The sequence below is a fragment of the Chionomys nivalis genome, chromosome 23 (genome assembly GCF_950005125.1).
Source record: "Chionomys nivalis chromosome 23, mChiNiv1.1, whole genome shotgun sequence".
NCBI classification, from domain to species: domain Eukaryota; kingdom Metazoa; phylum Chordata; class Mammalia; order Rodentia; family Cricetidae; genus Chionomys; species Chionomys nivalis.
In genome coordinates, this window is record NC_080108.1 from 43,700,330 (window position 1) to 43,716,677 (window position 16,348).

Genomic DNA, 16,348 nt, shown 5'->3' on the forward strand with positions numbered 1-16,348 from the left:
GGACCAGATGGTTTTAATGCAGAATTCTATCAGAACTTCCTTAAAAAGCCAATACCTATACTCCTTAATATATTTCACAAAATAGAGAAGAGTCATTGCCAAACTCCTTTTACGAAGCTACAGTTACCCTGGTACTAAAACTACACAAAGACTTAACCAAGAAAGAGAATTACAGACATATCTTACTCATGAACATTGGTGCAAAAAAAATTCTCAATAAAATACTGGCAAACTGAACCCAAGTACACATCAAAAAAATTATACATTATGATTAAGTAGGCTTCATCCAAGAGAGGAAGGGCTGGTTCAACACATGCAAATATATCAATGTAATCCATCATATAAATAAACTGGAAGAAAAAATGATCAATTCATTAGATGCTGAAAAAGCATTTTACAAAATTCAACACCCCTTTATAATAAAGGTCTTGGAGAGATTGGGTATACAAGGATCATACCTAAATATAATAAAAGCTATATACAGCAAGCCAACAGCTAACATCAAATTAAATTGAGAGAAACTCAAAGCCATTCTACTAAAATCAGGAACAAGGCAAAGCTATCCACTCTCTCCATACCTCTTCAATATAGTGCTTGAAGTTCTAGCAATAGCAATAAGACAACATAAGAGAACGGGGATTAATATTGGAAAGGAAGAAGTCAAACTTTAATTATTTGCAGATAATATGATAGTTTACATGAGCGATCCCAAAAACTCTACCAAAACACGCCTACAGATGATAAGCACCTTTAGTAATGTGGCAGGATACACGATCAACTCCAAAAAATCAGTCCCCTACTATACACAAAGGATAAAGAAGCAAAGAGGGAAATCAGAGAAGCAACACCTTTCACAATAGCCACAAATAGCATAAAGTATCTTGGGGTAATGCTAACCAAGGAAGTGAAGATCTATTTGACAAGAACTTTAAGTCTTTGAAGAAAAAATTGAAGAGGATATCAAAAAATGGAAAGATCTCCTATGCTCTTGGATTGGGAGGATCAACATAGTAAAAATGCAATCCCCATCAAAATCCCAACAAAATTCTTCACAGACCTTGAGAGAACAACAATCAACTTTATATGGAAAAACAAAAAACCCAGGATAGCCAAAACAATCTTATACAATAAAGGAACTTCTGGAGGCATTACCATCCATGACTTCAAACTCTATTATAGAGCAACATTAATGAAAACAGCTTGGTATTGGCATAAAAACAGAGATGTTGACCAATGGAATTGAATTGAAGACCTGGATATTAACCCACAAACCTATGAACACCTGATTTTTTTTCACTTTGCAATTTCAACATTTATTTCTGATACCAAAACTTGGCAACACACAAGAAAAAAAAAGTAATAGAATAGCAAATAAATTTATCTTGCATACCACTCAGTCAAGAGGATGTGGCTCTCTAGATAGCTGGGTTCTGAAGGAATCTGAGGCTTCAGCCTTACTCAGAGGGAAAACTATTGCAAATGATGAGCAGGATTGGACATTTTACTCAACCCAGAAGAAGCCAATGGCACTGAATTTGGCGGCGAAGTTGGCAGTAGCTGTACCACTGGGGATGATAATGTGGCCAGTAAAGGCCTGAGGAAATCTGGAGCGGGCATTCTGGTGGTATCGGGCCCAGAAGGTAAAGGGGATTCTGGACCAAGGATCTCCAAAATCTCCTTCCTCATCCCAGGTCAGCAGCTCAAACTCGATGTCATCCCAGCTCCAGGGCCCAGACACAGCCTCATCTCCAATTCCCATGCGGGTTCATGCTTCAGCGCAGGCCTCTGCCTCAGCAGCAGCAGCATCCAGAGCATCCAATGCTTCATCTGCAGCTTCCATGAACTGTGCGGTCCAGTCACGAGGGTCTCTCTTCTGAACCTCTGCAATGAATCTCAGCACTTTCATCTTGCTAGTCTCATGGTAGGAACGGAGGCCCCAGAGGAACTCATACTCAGGAGGGTTGAGGTTGGGCACTTGTCTGTAGTCCAGGTATTTTTGCTTCACGAACTCGTAAGTAAGAAGTTTTCTTGGATCACCAAGGAGGGGGTGTCTGACCCCAGGACGCAGTCCCATCTTGCGCAGTGCATCCCAAAGGACAGCCTCACTTGCACGGTTGCCATTCATGAAGATAATGCCCAGAATCACCAAGAGGAGACCAAGCTTGGGTGTATCTTTGGACGTTCCCAGTATGCCAGCCAGGGACTCAGGAGTACTGATGGGAATATACAGGTGCTCTTCTTTGTCAATTTCCTTCAGCTGAATTCCAAACTTCTTCTCCAGGACAAAGCAGGCGCGTTCGATGATTTCTGGATAAACATCAGTGTATTCTCGGATGATATCCCTCAGTATTTCTGAGCGCTTGATGAGCACCTTCGTGTAGTCTTTAAGCATCAGGTACTTGACCAACTTATTTGCTCTTTCCTGAAGAAGGGCCACATCTCGGGGCTGTGGTGCACCCTGGTTCTGTGAGGCACGAGAGTTGGGGGAGGATCTCAGATTGGGCGAGGGTCGTAAATTCTGCCAGTCAGGTGGAATTGGCCAGTCGGCAGGGATTCAGTCAGGTGGATAAGGCCAATCAGTGGGAACTGCCCAGTCAGGAGACAGTGACCAGTCATGGGGTAACTGCCAATCTGGAGGGCCTTGCCAATCTTGAGGGTTCTGCCAGCTGGGTGGGAGCCTGCCAGGTGGGTGGGGACTGCCATCCAGTTGTATTCTGCCAGACCATTGGGTTTAGCCAGACAATTGGACCGGGCCAGACAATGGGATTTGGCCATATCACTGGATTCTGCCAGATCACTGGGTTAGGCCAGATCACTGGATTCTGCCATGCAACTGGGTTCTGCCAAGCTGATGCTGTCTGCCTAGCTGGGGGACTCTGACGTGCTGGTGGGGTCTGCTTGGTTTTCTGGTTTTGCCAGCCTGACAGGTTCTGCAAGCCAGTGGGGTCTGCCACAGCACATTCTGGGGTGTGCCAGGTGGGTTCTGAGTGGTCACTGGAACTGGAGCAGACCTCCAGTTCCCTGAAGCCAGTGAGGCCCGTCTTTGATCCACACTGCTGTTCTCCTCCACATTCAAGTTGTTAATCTTGCCGGTCTTCTTGCCCTGAATTATAGTCCGGGACTCCACATTCTGAGCCTGGGAGCCATCTGCTGAGGTCTGTGCAGCTGCGCCATCAGTTTCAGAGATACCTGGGCTGGTCCCTAAGTCAGCCATCTTGGCCTGGTTTACATTCCGGATCTGGGCATCAGCTGCAGAGACCTTAGTGGTATCATTCCAAGCCTTAGTAGCTGTCTTAGGCTGGTTGTTGGCCATCTCATTGGCACTGGGAGACTGAGAGAAATTGTATGTGGCACTGGGGCCTGCCTTAGTATTCTGGGCCTTAAAGGCCATTTCAGACTTTTTAGCTGCTGATTTGCCTGCGCTTGCTGCCTGGGAAAACTCAGAGGCAGCATTTGGGCCTTTAGCGGTGCCATTCTGTGACTTAAAGGCTGCCTTAGACTGGTTCTTGGGCATTTCCTTGGCATTACGTGCCTGAGAGAAATCATTTGGACCCTTGGTATTCTGAGCTTTAAAGCCTGTCTTAGGCCTAGCAGCAGCTGTTGAAACCTCAGTATCAGCCACCTCATTGGCAGTTGGGGGCTGTGAACTCTGGGGACTAGCATTCTGCCCACTGGCAGCTGCCATGGCCTGGTTGGTGGGTGGAGCCTCGGAGATCTGGATGGCTTCCATCAAGGTCTGCACATGTAAGGCGCGGTCTTCGACAGGGGCCTCAGCCTGGAAGCCGTGGAGGCCTGCACCGCCGTCCGGTTTCTGAGCCACCGGTCTTGTCTCGGTGGCAAGAGCAGAGCCTTGCCTCAGGCTCTAACCCCAGCCCCCTTGCTGCCTTCCTTCTTCACGACTCAGAGAATCAGGACTGCTGGGCTCCGCTCTTGGCAGCCGCACTCCGCACTCTCTCCGTGTCCAGGAGAAAATGCCAGCGCGGCAGCCGAACACCTGATTTTCAACAAAGGAGCTAAAATTATACAATGGAAGAAAGAAATCATCTTTAACAAATGGTGCTGGTATAACTGGATGTCAACCTATAGAAGAATGAAAATAGATCCACATCTATCACCATGCACAAAACTCAAGTCCAAATGGATTAAAGACCTCAAAATAAATCTGACCACACTGACCCTGATAGAAGAGAAAGTGGGAAGTAGACTGCATCACATGGGCACAGGAGACCACTTCCTACGTATAACCCCAGTAGCACAGAAAATAAGAGCAACAATGAATAAATGGGACCTCCTGAAACTGAGAAGCTTCTGTAATGCAAAGGACACTGTCATTAAGACAAAAAGGCTACCTATTGAATGGGAGAAGATCTTCATCAACCCCGCAACAGACAAAATTCTGATCTCCAAAATACATAAAGAATTCCAGAAACTAGACATTAAAACTCTAATTAACCCAATTAAAAAGTGGGGTACTGAACTGAACAGAGAATTCTCAACAGAAGTTCAAATGGCCAAAAGACACTTAATGTCATGCTCAACCTCCTTAGCGATCAGGGAAATGCAAACCAAAACAACTTTGAGATACCGTCTTACACCTGTCAGAATGGCTAAAATCAAAATCACCAATGATAGCCTTTGCTGGAGAGGTTGTGGAATAAGGTGAACACTCATCCATTGTTGGTGGAAATGCAAACTTATGCAACCACTTTGGAAATCAGTGTGGCGGTTTCTCAGGAAACTGAAAGTCAACCTACCTCAGGACCCAGCAATTCCACTCTTGGGAATATACGTAAGAGATGCCCAACCATACTACAAAACATTTGTTCAACTATGTTCATAGCAGCAGTATTTGTAATAGCCAGAACCTAGAAACAACCTAGGTGCCCCTGAATAGAAGAATGGATAAAGAAGCTGTGGCACGTATGCATTTTAGAGTTCTACTTAGAGGTAAAACCAATGACATCTTAAATGTTGCATGCAAATGGATGGAAATAGAAAACACTATCCTGAGTGAGGTAACCCAGACTCAAAAAGAGAAATATGGTATGTACTCAACCATAAGTGAATTCTAGCCATAAACAAAGGACATTGAGCCTATAGCTCATGATCCTAGAGAAGCTAAATAAGAAGGTGAACCCAAAGAAAAACATATAGTTATTCTCCTGGATATTGGAAGTAGACAAGATTGCTGGGCAAAAGTTGGGAGGAGCAGGGTGAAGGTGGGTTGGGGGTAAGGGGAGATGGGGAGAGAGAAGGGAGAAGGGGAGGATTGGGGAGAGCTTGGGGGAATGGAATAGTTGAGATGGAGAGAAGGGTGGATACGGTGCTGGGGTGGGTAGATTCTGTGCATTAGACTGGAGAGATACTGTCTCATCCATCTCCAATTCTCTAGTCTCTTTGGAGAACTTAATAGATTCTCCAACAGTCTGACAACTGACCAGAGTTGACATCACTGGCATTCACAAATGTGGTGGGGCACCCTTAATTAGCCTTGTCTGTAATGTACTCAGTAGGGAAGAATGAGGCATTGATTTCAACTCCTGCTCCTTTAAGAAACATCTATGCCCAAACAACTTTGAGATACCATCTTACACCTGTCAGAATGGCTAAAATCAAAAACACCAATGATAGCCTTTGCTGGAGAGGTTGTGGAGAAAGGGGCACACTCATTCATTGCTGGTGGGAATGCAAACTTGTGCAACCACTTTGGAAATCAGTGTGGCGATTTCTCAGAAAATTTGGGATCAACCTACCCCAAGATCCAGTAATACCACTATTGGGAATATACCCAAGAGATGCCCCATCAAATGACAAAAGTATCTGTTCAACTATGTTCATAGCACCATTGTTTGTAATAGCCAAAACCTGGAAACAACCTAGATGCCCTTCAATAGAGGAATGGATGAAGAAAGTGTGGAATATATACATATTAGAGTACTACTCAGTGGTAAAAAACAATGACTTCTCGAATTTTGCGTGCAAATGGACAGAAATAGAAAACACTATCCTGAGTGAGGTATCCCAGACCCAAAAAGAGGAACATGGGATGTACTCATTCATAATCGGTTTCTAGCCATAAATAAAGGACATTGAGCATATAATTTGTGATCCTAGAGAAGCTAAATAAGAAAGTGAACCCAAAGAAAATCGTATAGTCATCCGCCTGGAGAGGGGAAGTAGACAAGATTGCAGGGCAAAAACTGGGAACTTGCGGGGGAGGTGGCATGGGGCAAAGGGGAAATGGGATGAGAAACATGAGAAGGGGAGGATGGGAGGAGCTCGGGGGATTGGGATGGTTGGGATATAGGAAGGGTGGATACAGGAGCAGCGAAGTATATATCCTAACTAAGGGAGCCATTTTAGGGTTGGCAAGAGACTTGACTCTAGAGGGGTTCGCAGGTGTCCAGGGAGATGTCCCCAGCTGGTACCTTGGGCAACTGAGGAGAGGGAACCTGAAATGACCCTATCCTATACTGATGAATGTCTTACATATCACCTTAGAACCTTCATCTGGCGATGGATCGAGGTAGAGACAGAGACTCAATTTGGAGCAATGGTCTGAGCTCTTAAGGTCCAAATGAGGAGCAGAAGGAGGGAGAACATGAGCAAAGAAATCAGGACCATGAGGGATGCACCCACCCACTGTGACAGTGGATCTGATTTATTGGGAGCCCACTAAGGCCAGCTCGTCTGGGACTGAATAAGCATGGGTTGAAACTGGACTCTCTGAGCATGGCGGACAATGAAGGCTGATGAGAAGCCAAGGACAATGGCACTAGGCCAGAAATGGCTCCATAGGTAAAATGCTTACCATCAAATCTGATGACCTAAGTTCAATCCCAGGACCCACATAGTAGAGGGAGAAAACCAATTCCTATCTCTAGATGTCACAGATACCTCAATGTCTCCAGGTAAAGGAGCTGTTGATTCTACATGGCACTGCTGTGTAAGCCCTGTCAAGCATCACTCTGATCTGACATTTACACACGAATGACAGAATCAGTTTGTTCATCTCAACAAAAGCTGAACCTTCATCTAGCTATGGATGGAGATAGAGACAGAGGTCCACACTGGAGCACCGGACTGAGCTCCCAAGGTCCTAATGAGGAGCAGAAGGAGGGAGAACATGAACAAGGAAGTCAGGACCAAGAGGGGTGCACCCACCCACTGAGACAGTGGGGCCTATCTATTGGGAGCTCACCAAGTCCAGCTGGACTGTGACTGAAAAAGCATGGGATAAAACCGGACTCTCTGAACATGGCGGACAATGAGAACTGACGAGAGGCCAAGGACAATGGCACGGGGTTTTGATCCTACTTCATGTTCTGGCTTTGTGGGAGCCTAGACAGTTTGGATGTTCACCTTCCTAGACCTGGATGGAGGGGGAAGGACCTTGGACTTTCCACAGGGCAGGGAACCCTGACTGCTCCTGGGACTGGAGAGGGAGGAGAAGAGGAGTGGGGGGAGGGGGAGAGGGGCGGGAGGAGGGGGAGGGAAATGGGAGGCGGGGAGGAGGCAGAAAATTTTTTTTTCAAGAAAAAAAAAAGAAAGAAACATCTATGCTGGCATAGGCTTGGAGCATCACCACTGCGAAGGTGGAGACCTGCTGATTCCTGAGGGTCACAGACCTGCCAGACTACCTGAATGACTGAGCCCTTGTTATATATGACAGACTGAGAGACTATGTCTCCACATACACACACACACACACACCAGTGAATATGTCTGAGGAACAAGCAGAGTCTTTTCTGGGGTTTCTACATGCACCTACACCAAAACATTGTTTGTGTACACACAGAGACAACAGCAGACAGAAAGAAGTTCCCTGGGGGAGAGGAAACACACATGCAGCACACAGAGAAAAGGAGAGCTCAGGAAGATCAAACGCCATTCTCTTCTCAGGCTGGGTCTTTTAAGCTTCTGAAGAGTATTCCTCTCCTCACTTGATCTGATCAGTTTGAAGAGAGACAGGATGAGCCATGGGACAAAACTGTTGTGTAAAGTGTCCGGTTCTTGGTTCCAAGGAGCTTACTGAGTGAGTCCATCTGAAGAGGGACTGCTGGCAGGAGAATAAGGCCTAGAAAATCTTTGGAGCCATCAGGCTTTTGTGTCAGTTCAGGGGGCTAAGTGTGAAGCCAGAAGTTTTGGAAATACACTATCTTTATTACTTAGTCATGGCCACTCTCCCTATCTGTCTCCCGGGGGATCTAACTCCTAGTATCTCAATTCCCCATCCTACCAACTCCTTTTCTTATCCAAATGAAGATCTCTCACACAAGAGTCATATCAGAGACAGCCATAACAGCCCTTGGTCAAGTTTGGAAACCAACTCTTGGAATGTCCTAGCCTTGTCCAGTCCTCCCTCCTCACATTGATTTCTGATTTATGAAGACTTTAATAAACTAGAGTGTAAAGTGCCTTTTACTGGCTTCAGATATAAGTCAGTGTGGTGATCCTGTTTCTCTCTCACTTCATGTGACATCACCTGGTCTTGATTGGTCTCTTGGCTTCCTCCTGAATCCTACACAATTTGGCCAGCTGAAACAGAACACCCTAAGAATCTAAGTTTACAAACCAAAGGTACTAAATTTTATAGTTATAGAGCCTGTTAAGTACAAGTTGGGAATTCAAGAGGATCCAGAGTCTGTTGGGAGTCCACACTGGCTCACAAATGGTATATTCTCACTGTTGACACAGAAAACAAGAGCAGGCGCTCCAATGATATTTTTGTAAGATCACCTACCTAACCATTCAAGATTTTTCCATGTAAATGACTCTGGTTTCAGATGAAGTCTCTGTTGGGCTATATTTCAACACAAGCATTTAAAGGGGAGAGATAGTTAAGACAATACTTCTAGTAACCTTTTCCTTTTTTATATTTATTTATTTATTTTTATTAAAAATTTCCACCTCCCCCCTGACTTCCATTCCCTTCCACCTCCCTTTACTCCCCTCCTTCTTCCTCTCTAGTCCAAAGAGCAGTCAGGGTTCCCTGCCCTGTGGGAAGTCCAAAGTCCTACCCTCTCCATCCAAGTCTAGGAAGGTGAGCATCCAAACAGGTTAGGCTCCCACAAAGTCAGTACATGCAGTAGGATCAAAACCCAGTGCCATTGTCCTTGGCTTCTCATCAGCCCTCAATGTCCACAGTGTTCAGAGAGTCCAGTTTTAATCCATGCTTTTTCAGTCCCAGTCCTTCTGACCTCGGTGAGCTCCCATTAGATCAGCCCCACTGTCTCAGGGGGTGGGTGCACCCCTTGCCATCCTGACTTCCTTGCTCATGTTCTCCCTCCTTCTGCTCCTCATTTTAAAGCAACATGGATTCTAGCCTTAGTCCTCCATTTCTGCTGATTTATTATTTCTCCCCATCATTACTAAAAGACTCATCACTCTATTTCATTGTCAAATATTAATTTAAGCTGTGCTACATTTGTTTATGCTGTGGAGCATTTGTTTAATGATACAAAAAATCTGCTGCATTCTTTTATGTTGCATTTGTTTAACTCTGTAATGCTGTGTTACTTTGCCTATCTAATACACCTGATTGGTCTAATAAGAAGCTGGATGGCCAATAGCAAGGCAGGAGTAAGGACAGGCAGAGCCATCAGGCAGGGAGAATACATAGAAGGCTATGTCTTGGAGAATGGAAGGAGGACAAAGAACAAAGAGAGGAGGATGGTAGGGCCCAGGTTCCAGGCAACAGAACCAGTCACAGAGTAGGAGCAAAAGTAAGATATACAGAAGAAGAGAAAGGAAAAGTCCCAGAGGCCAAAGGTGGATGGTTTCATTAAAGTTAAGAAAAGGTGGCTAGAAATAATCCAATCTAAGCCCAGGAGGACTTATAAGTAATAATAAGCTTCCATGTGTATTCATTTGGGAGCTGGCTGGTGGACTCCCAAAAGAGTAAAGACTGACAAAACAACCAACTACACTCTTTAACACCACCCAGAGTGTTCTAAGGGATTGTTTACTTAGAGCATTGATTCCAAATCGACCCAGTGCCCCCATACAGCTACATTCTTCTCACCAGCCTAAAAGTACAGCAGACTCTGAACCTCACTGAACACATTTTAGAATCATCCCCATAAGCCTGTCACATCTTTTCCTCTTCATCTTGCTCTTACTTCTTGCATTGTAGGTGATGTATAGAAAGGATAATCACTAGTCGAATGTGAATTTTGTTCATATGGGCCAGACATTCCTTTCATGGGTGGGAAGCTTCTTGGGTTGAGATGGTCCTAGATCATGAGGTGTCTGGGGTGTCACAGATGCCCTGAATTCCTAGGTGTACCAATAACATTGAGAAGAGATCAAACACAGTATCTTTGTGAGATCCCTTAGGTCAATTATTATTACAGCTGGATTTTCCTGTTCTTAAATTTTGAAATCTATCATCCTCTCAAACGCTGCTTAGGTGAGCACTATGGAGATATTGGGGACATGAACTATCATTAAAGAAATGTCCAAGACATAAATATTGTAAATCATTAGTATTTTAATAAATAAAGCTTGCCTGAAGATCAGAGAGTAAAACAGCCACCCTGGTCAGCCTTAAAGACGAGGCAGTAGTGACACACACCTTTAATCCTAGTAGCCACGCTAGTTTGCCATAGAAACCACGTAGTAGTAGTGCACGCCTTTAATCTGAGCTTCAGAGAGGAACATAAGATGGCAGGGGACAGCTCTCACACACAATCTCATTCTGATTGCCATTTTGGACTGAGGCAGAGGTAAGACACAATGGCTGGCTGTTTTGCTTTGCTGACCTCCAGGTTGAAACCCCTTCCCCAATATCTGTCACTGGGTTTTTATTAATTGTGTTACAGTACATCAATGAAGAATGACCAGTTAGTTGCTTGTATGTGTGTCTTGGGTGTTAGTTTCCTGGCCAGTACAGAATTCCTCCTATCTTGTCATATCCTGGAATAAGGAATGCAGACGGAGCAAACACAGAAGGGATTTCTAAAGGAAGAACTCATGGCTTTGTTCCTTAAGCTGATGTTAGTGGAATGAAATAGATTTTGAGAATTTACCATTTTTTATGCTACAGATAAAAAGCTGACAAGTGGGTGTAGCTCACCTACTACTTAACTGGCTCTCTTAAAAGTCCACACATCTCAGTTCTTATATGCTTTCTAAAACTGAGTTTTCTTTAAAATTATACACAAACACAAAACACATACATGGACATATATAATGGATTTGCTATGTTGATAAACAGAATATAAAAATTTTTAGTATTTATGTTCTGAAAAAATGTAAATATATTTACCTTATCCATTTCTGATTCCAATTTCTTCTAGAACATAGGAATAGCTTGGTGGGGAATTTGTGGATCTCTGTAGCCTTTCTGGTAGGAGGTCATGGTGTTTCTTAAGCCAACAGTAGGTCTAACCTAGAAAATGAGGAAGGTACTGTCTATACTCGTAGTATTTTTAGATCAGTCCTCCTAAGGAAAATTATAACACCACAGACTCACTTCAAAAAATTTATAGGTCACTGGTTGAGAGTATCTCATTTTATATTTTATAATGTAAATAAACATCTAAAAGCTAAATGAGAATAAATTAGAATTCTTATAGCACAGGGTTTTGGGGGTTTTGCTGCCCTTTGCTGTTTGTTGTTCCTCTCAGAAATTTTGTGAATCAAAATGTAGTAGTCACCTTGTCAAGGAAAGCAGCACAAGCAGTGGCTTTATTTGGGTCCAGAAAGAAACTGTCCGTCACAGCAATTTGGCCGAAATTCTGTGAGATTTCGGTGCTGATGAGATTTAAAGGCTCAGTCTGAGATAAGAACTCTGGAGGGAACAAGCGCCATTTCATATCTGTGATGGGAGATGGCCCACATGTCCTCTCATCCCACCCAAACTACACCCTGTGTTTCTCTCATAACACTACAAACAGGAATCTAAAAATAGCAATACAATAAAACAAAATAAGATACAGTACAAACCAAGAAACCGAAACATGTAAGAAGAAAAAGTAGAAGAAACACATGTCGATGCAGTCACTCACACACAGCCCTGGGACTCCATCTGACCCTGACCCATGCAGGCCCTTTGTTTGATGCCACAGTCTCTTTGGGTTCGTATCTCCACTGATTCTGCTGTGTACGGAAGACACTGTTGCTTTCCAGTGTCCTCCATCCTCTCTGGCTCTTACACTCATTCTGCCTCCTCTTCTGCAGGTTTTCTAAGGCCTGAGGGGAGAGATTTGATGGAGACATCCCATTTAGGACTAAGTGTTCAATGTCTCTAATTATCTGCAAATTGTCTGACTGTGGGTCTCTTTATTGTTTCCATCACTACAGAAGAAAGTTTGTGACAACCGAGCAAGACACTGATCTATAAGATAACAGAATGCCATTAGGAGTATTTTTGTTACTATTTTCCATTGGCAGAACAGTAGTATTTTCTTTTCCCAGGTCCCAGGGCTAACCAGTCTAAGGTTCTTAGCCCCAAGCAATGTCAGGGATGGTTCATTTCATGGATTGGGCCTTAAATCCAATCAGATTGGTTGGTTATTCCCACAAGCTTTGTGTCACTATTACCCTAGTGCATCATGAAGGAAGGAGAGGGATATGGTTAGGGTTAGGCATACTATTAGGGTTTGGTTTAGAATTAGGGCTATGGTTAAGAGCATTAATGGCTTAGGGATATTTCAGAGTCAGAGATTTTAAGACAGCATGAGACCATATGTGTATGAGCATGATGTGGGTAAGTACAATAGCACATTTGAGTGTCATGATGTGTGTGTTTATATGCCTGTATTTTTCATGCCTATAATAGGAGTATGACTTGATGTACAAGGATTTGAGTATAGAATGGTGTTTCTCTTGGTATGTGCTTGGTGGTATAATGGAATGGTGTGTGTGTGTGCGCGCACATGTGCCTGTGTGTGTGTGAGTGAAATAGTGCACAGAAGTGACAGTGTACAATGGACAAGTGCATAAGTATGCTGAGTGAAAGTGTCAATGCAGTAGCTGTGCAAAATGTAAGGAGTTTGTGACCCCATGCAAGAATGTGTGTTTATGAGCCCAGAATGAAGTATGAATGTGTGACTGCTTGAGGGAAGAGTATGCATGTGTGGCTGAGTTCACACAAGCATCAGTGGCAGTACGTATATTGAGTGTGTGTTTTGTAGTGTGAAAGTGTTTAGCATCATGACTAATTCATATTGTGTTGCAGTGATAGACATCAATACCAAAGCAACATGGAAAGGAAGTGTTTGTTTCAGCTCACAGGTTAATCCGCCAGTGAGGGAAACCAAGGGAGGAACACAAAGCAGGACCTGGAAGCAGAAACCATGGAGTAAAGGAGATCACTGGCTTGCTTCTTTTGGCTCGCTTCTCCTGGTGTGCTCAGCTACCTTTCTTACATAGAACAGGCCCATGTGCCTAAGAACAGCACCGTGCACAGTGGGTTGGTCCCTCCTTCCCTGACAGTAACTAAGAAAATGCCTCACAGATGTGCCCACAGTCCAAACTGACAGAGACAGCTCCTCCATTGAGATTTCTTTTTTCAGTTAATGTCTAGGTTTGCATTAAGCTGACAAAACTAACTAGCACAGAGTGTGTAAGTATGTGCAATAATGTATGAAGAATGTGTAAAGGTAGGACTGTGATTGTGTGTATACATGGCAATGTTACATGTCTGTAGTCATGTCTGTGTCAAATGATTAAAGGCACACACCATTCTATTATACTTTCAAGCACATACCCAGAAACCACAATCCTACACTCAAACCCATGTACACTAAATCATACTCTTACAGGCACGAACAAGACAGTATGTTCATTTATATGTGATGGGGTGTGAGCAATCAATATTGTGAGAATATAATTCCATGAAAAATGGGAATAATTGTGAGTATATGATGTGTAAGTTATGTGAGCCTATGAGAGTAGAACAGTGTGTATTTCTAAGGAAGAAAGAATGTGGAAAGATGGGAGCCTTAGCTAAGGTCTCCATTCCTGTGATAAAATTCATGACCAAAATCAACTTGGGGAGGAAAGGGTTTACTTTAACTTGTAGGTTATGCTCCATCTTCTGGGGAAGTCAGGGATGGACTCAAGGTAGGAGTACAGAGGCAGGAACTGATTCATAGCCCATGAGAAGTGCTACTTACTGGCTTGTTTCCCATGGCTTGCTCAACCTGGTCTATTATGCCATCCAGGACCAACTGTCCAGGTTTGGTACTGCCCATAGTCAGCTGGGCACTCTTGGCATTAATCATCAATGAAAAAATGTACTACAGGTTTGGCCATAGGCCAATATGAATAAAGTATTTCCCCTTCCCAAATGTTCTACCTTATGTCATCTTGACAAAACACTAGCCAACTCCAAAAGTGTGTGTGTGTGTGTGTGTGTGTGTGATTATCTGTGGGCATGTTAATGTATTTGAAAAAGTGTGTAAATGTTTGAGTGTCTAAGTGTGTCTTTAGAACACTCTATTAACCTCCCTCAGCTCATTCAATCTCACCCTCTGGTATCTTCTGGAGTTCAGGCCATGTGTGATTAGGGCAGAATTGTATGCAAATGGCCAGGTAGAGTGACTCCTGGGAAAGTCCAATGAACCTTCCTTGCCCTTACTTCTATGAAGGATTAGAGCCTTCTGCGGGCTGAGGAGATACACTCTTACAAACAGTCACAGCTGATCTCATAGAGATAACAGCACTTATGCTAGGATAGTACTGCACAACATCGGGATTCACCTCCTGTTAGTAGTATTAGGGGCTTTGAGCAATAGGAGCTGGATCCTGGAGCCACCACCTCCACCCATGCAAGCCCATCAGCCCCATGAGAAACTGAAGAGACAGGACCTACAGGTACATCATGGCCATAGCTCTGCAAAAATCCTGAGGAAATGTTATGGAATTCTGAAAGCAAGCATCTGGATGTTCTGCCCTGGGAAGCAGGTGCTGGACCAGATAGATGCACATGCATCCTGTAATGTCTGTTCCTGGAGCCAAACTCATTCCCCACGACCTGCCCTGGCTCTTCACAGTCACCAGCAGCTTCCTGCACTATGATCCTCATTTGTGACAGATGCCACATTCAACATGGAAAGCCATGTCTGCAGCCTGGAGGGCCAGAACTGCAAATTCACCCCAGGGTTTAGTCCTGAGGTCTGGACCCTGGTGACTGGCCAGAGGTTCACCAAGTGTAGGTGGTGAGAAGCAAGGAGGACAAGCAGATCCAGGATATCTGTGCCCAGTGCAGGGAAGAAAGAAGACAGGCTGAGTACTGAATAGATGCTCTAAACTCTCAGCAATGGACAATGTTTTCTAAGAATGGAGACTCTTCATCCCATATATCTATTTTTACTGAAAATAATTTTTATACCCTATAATCCAGTCCTGGTTTCTCCTCTCTCATCTTCTCCCTGATCCTCTCCATTTACCTGCCTATTCAATCCAAGCCCCCCCCCACACACAAAGAGTCATATTGGAAAAAAAATCTAACCAAATTAAACAAAACAAACCAACAATAAAAATAAAGCATAAAAACATACACAAAGAGACACACACAAAACCCATGAAAACACATACATGGAAACATCATATATAAGCAAAGGACCTGCAAGGCTAAAAATGCCCAAACAAAGCATTATGGGAGAAATCATCTCCCAGAGTGCCTCTGCACAAATCCAAAATGCCCCTCCTGGTTCTCTCCCTTCTGCACGGGCATTCCTGGACTACATCCTCAGGTCCACTCTGCACGGGTGGCAGTGACGCTTGTCTCATGGTGGCGGGTCAGACATTTACCATTCTCATCACACAAGCCAAGCTGACTTGCTGAGTTCATCTCTGATCATTGTGTGTGTCCACCCATCTGCAAAAACAGGTGCCACTATCAGCCAGCCACACTACCTGGGAATGGCAACATTAAACTGTGTCATTATGCCACGCCCCCTGCCTACTGGGAAAAAACCGCCAGGGAAATGCACATGTTTAATACAAAACCCCATTAAGTATGGAACCAAGAGCAGTTGGCCACAATGGCATGTGCGTGCAATGATGAGGTCAGCTCCCCTTTAGGCCTAAATTTATGCATCCCAGGGCCAAGGAATGTGTCTGCGCATGAAAGCAAAAGTTGTTTAGTGACCCTCGGCAGAAGAGATAATTACATGCAATCCTGAAACCCCTCACCCAACAGGCATTTACTAAAACCCAGTATGCCAGGCACGGTTCTCTGGGTGCCACTTTCACCATACTATCCCTACGCCTATCACACTGCCCTGTGCACACTAAGCGCTCAGTACCAGCCAATTGATCAACTAAAAGACGTCCTTCTGGACCCCGCCCTTATGGTGGAGCTGTCTGTGTGGGACCTGCAGGGACCCTGCATGGA

The 16,348-nt window shown here is 44.2% G+C and overlaps 2 protein-coding genes across 2 annotated transcripts in view; both read right to left on the bottom strand.

Moving 5' to 3' along the window:
• Nucleotides 1-16,348, bottom strand: part of LOC130865188 (uncharacterized) — a 90,356-nt gene that overhangs the window by 49,206 nt on the left and 24,802 nt on the right. The gene's annotated exons all lie outside the window — the stretch shown is intronic.
• LOC130865189 (melanoma-associated antigen D1-like) lies at nt 1,295-3,966 on the bottom strand. Its single transcript, XM_057756085.1, is given in 3 exon segments — nt 1,295-2,674; nt 2,676-2,935; nt 2,938-3,966. Coding segments are annotated over 3 exon segments (2,226 nt in total). The 5' UTR covers nt 3,731-3,966; the 3' UTR covers nt 1,295-1,501.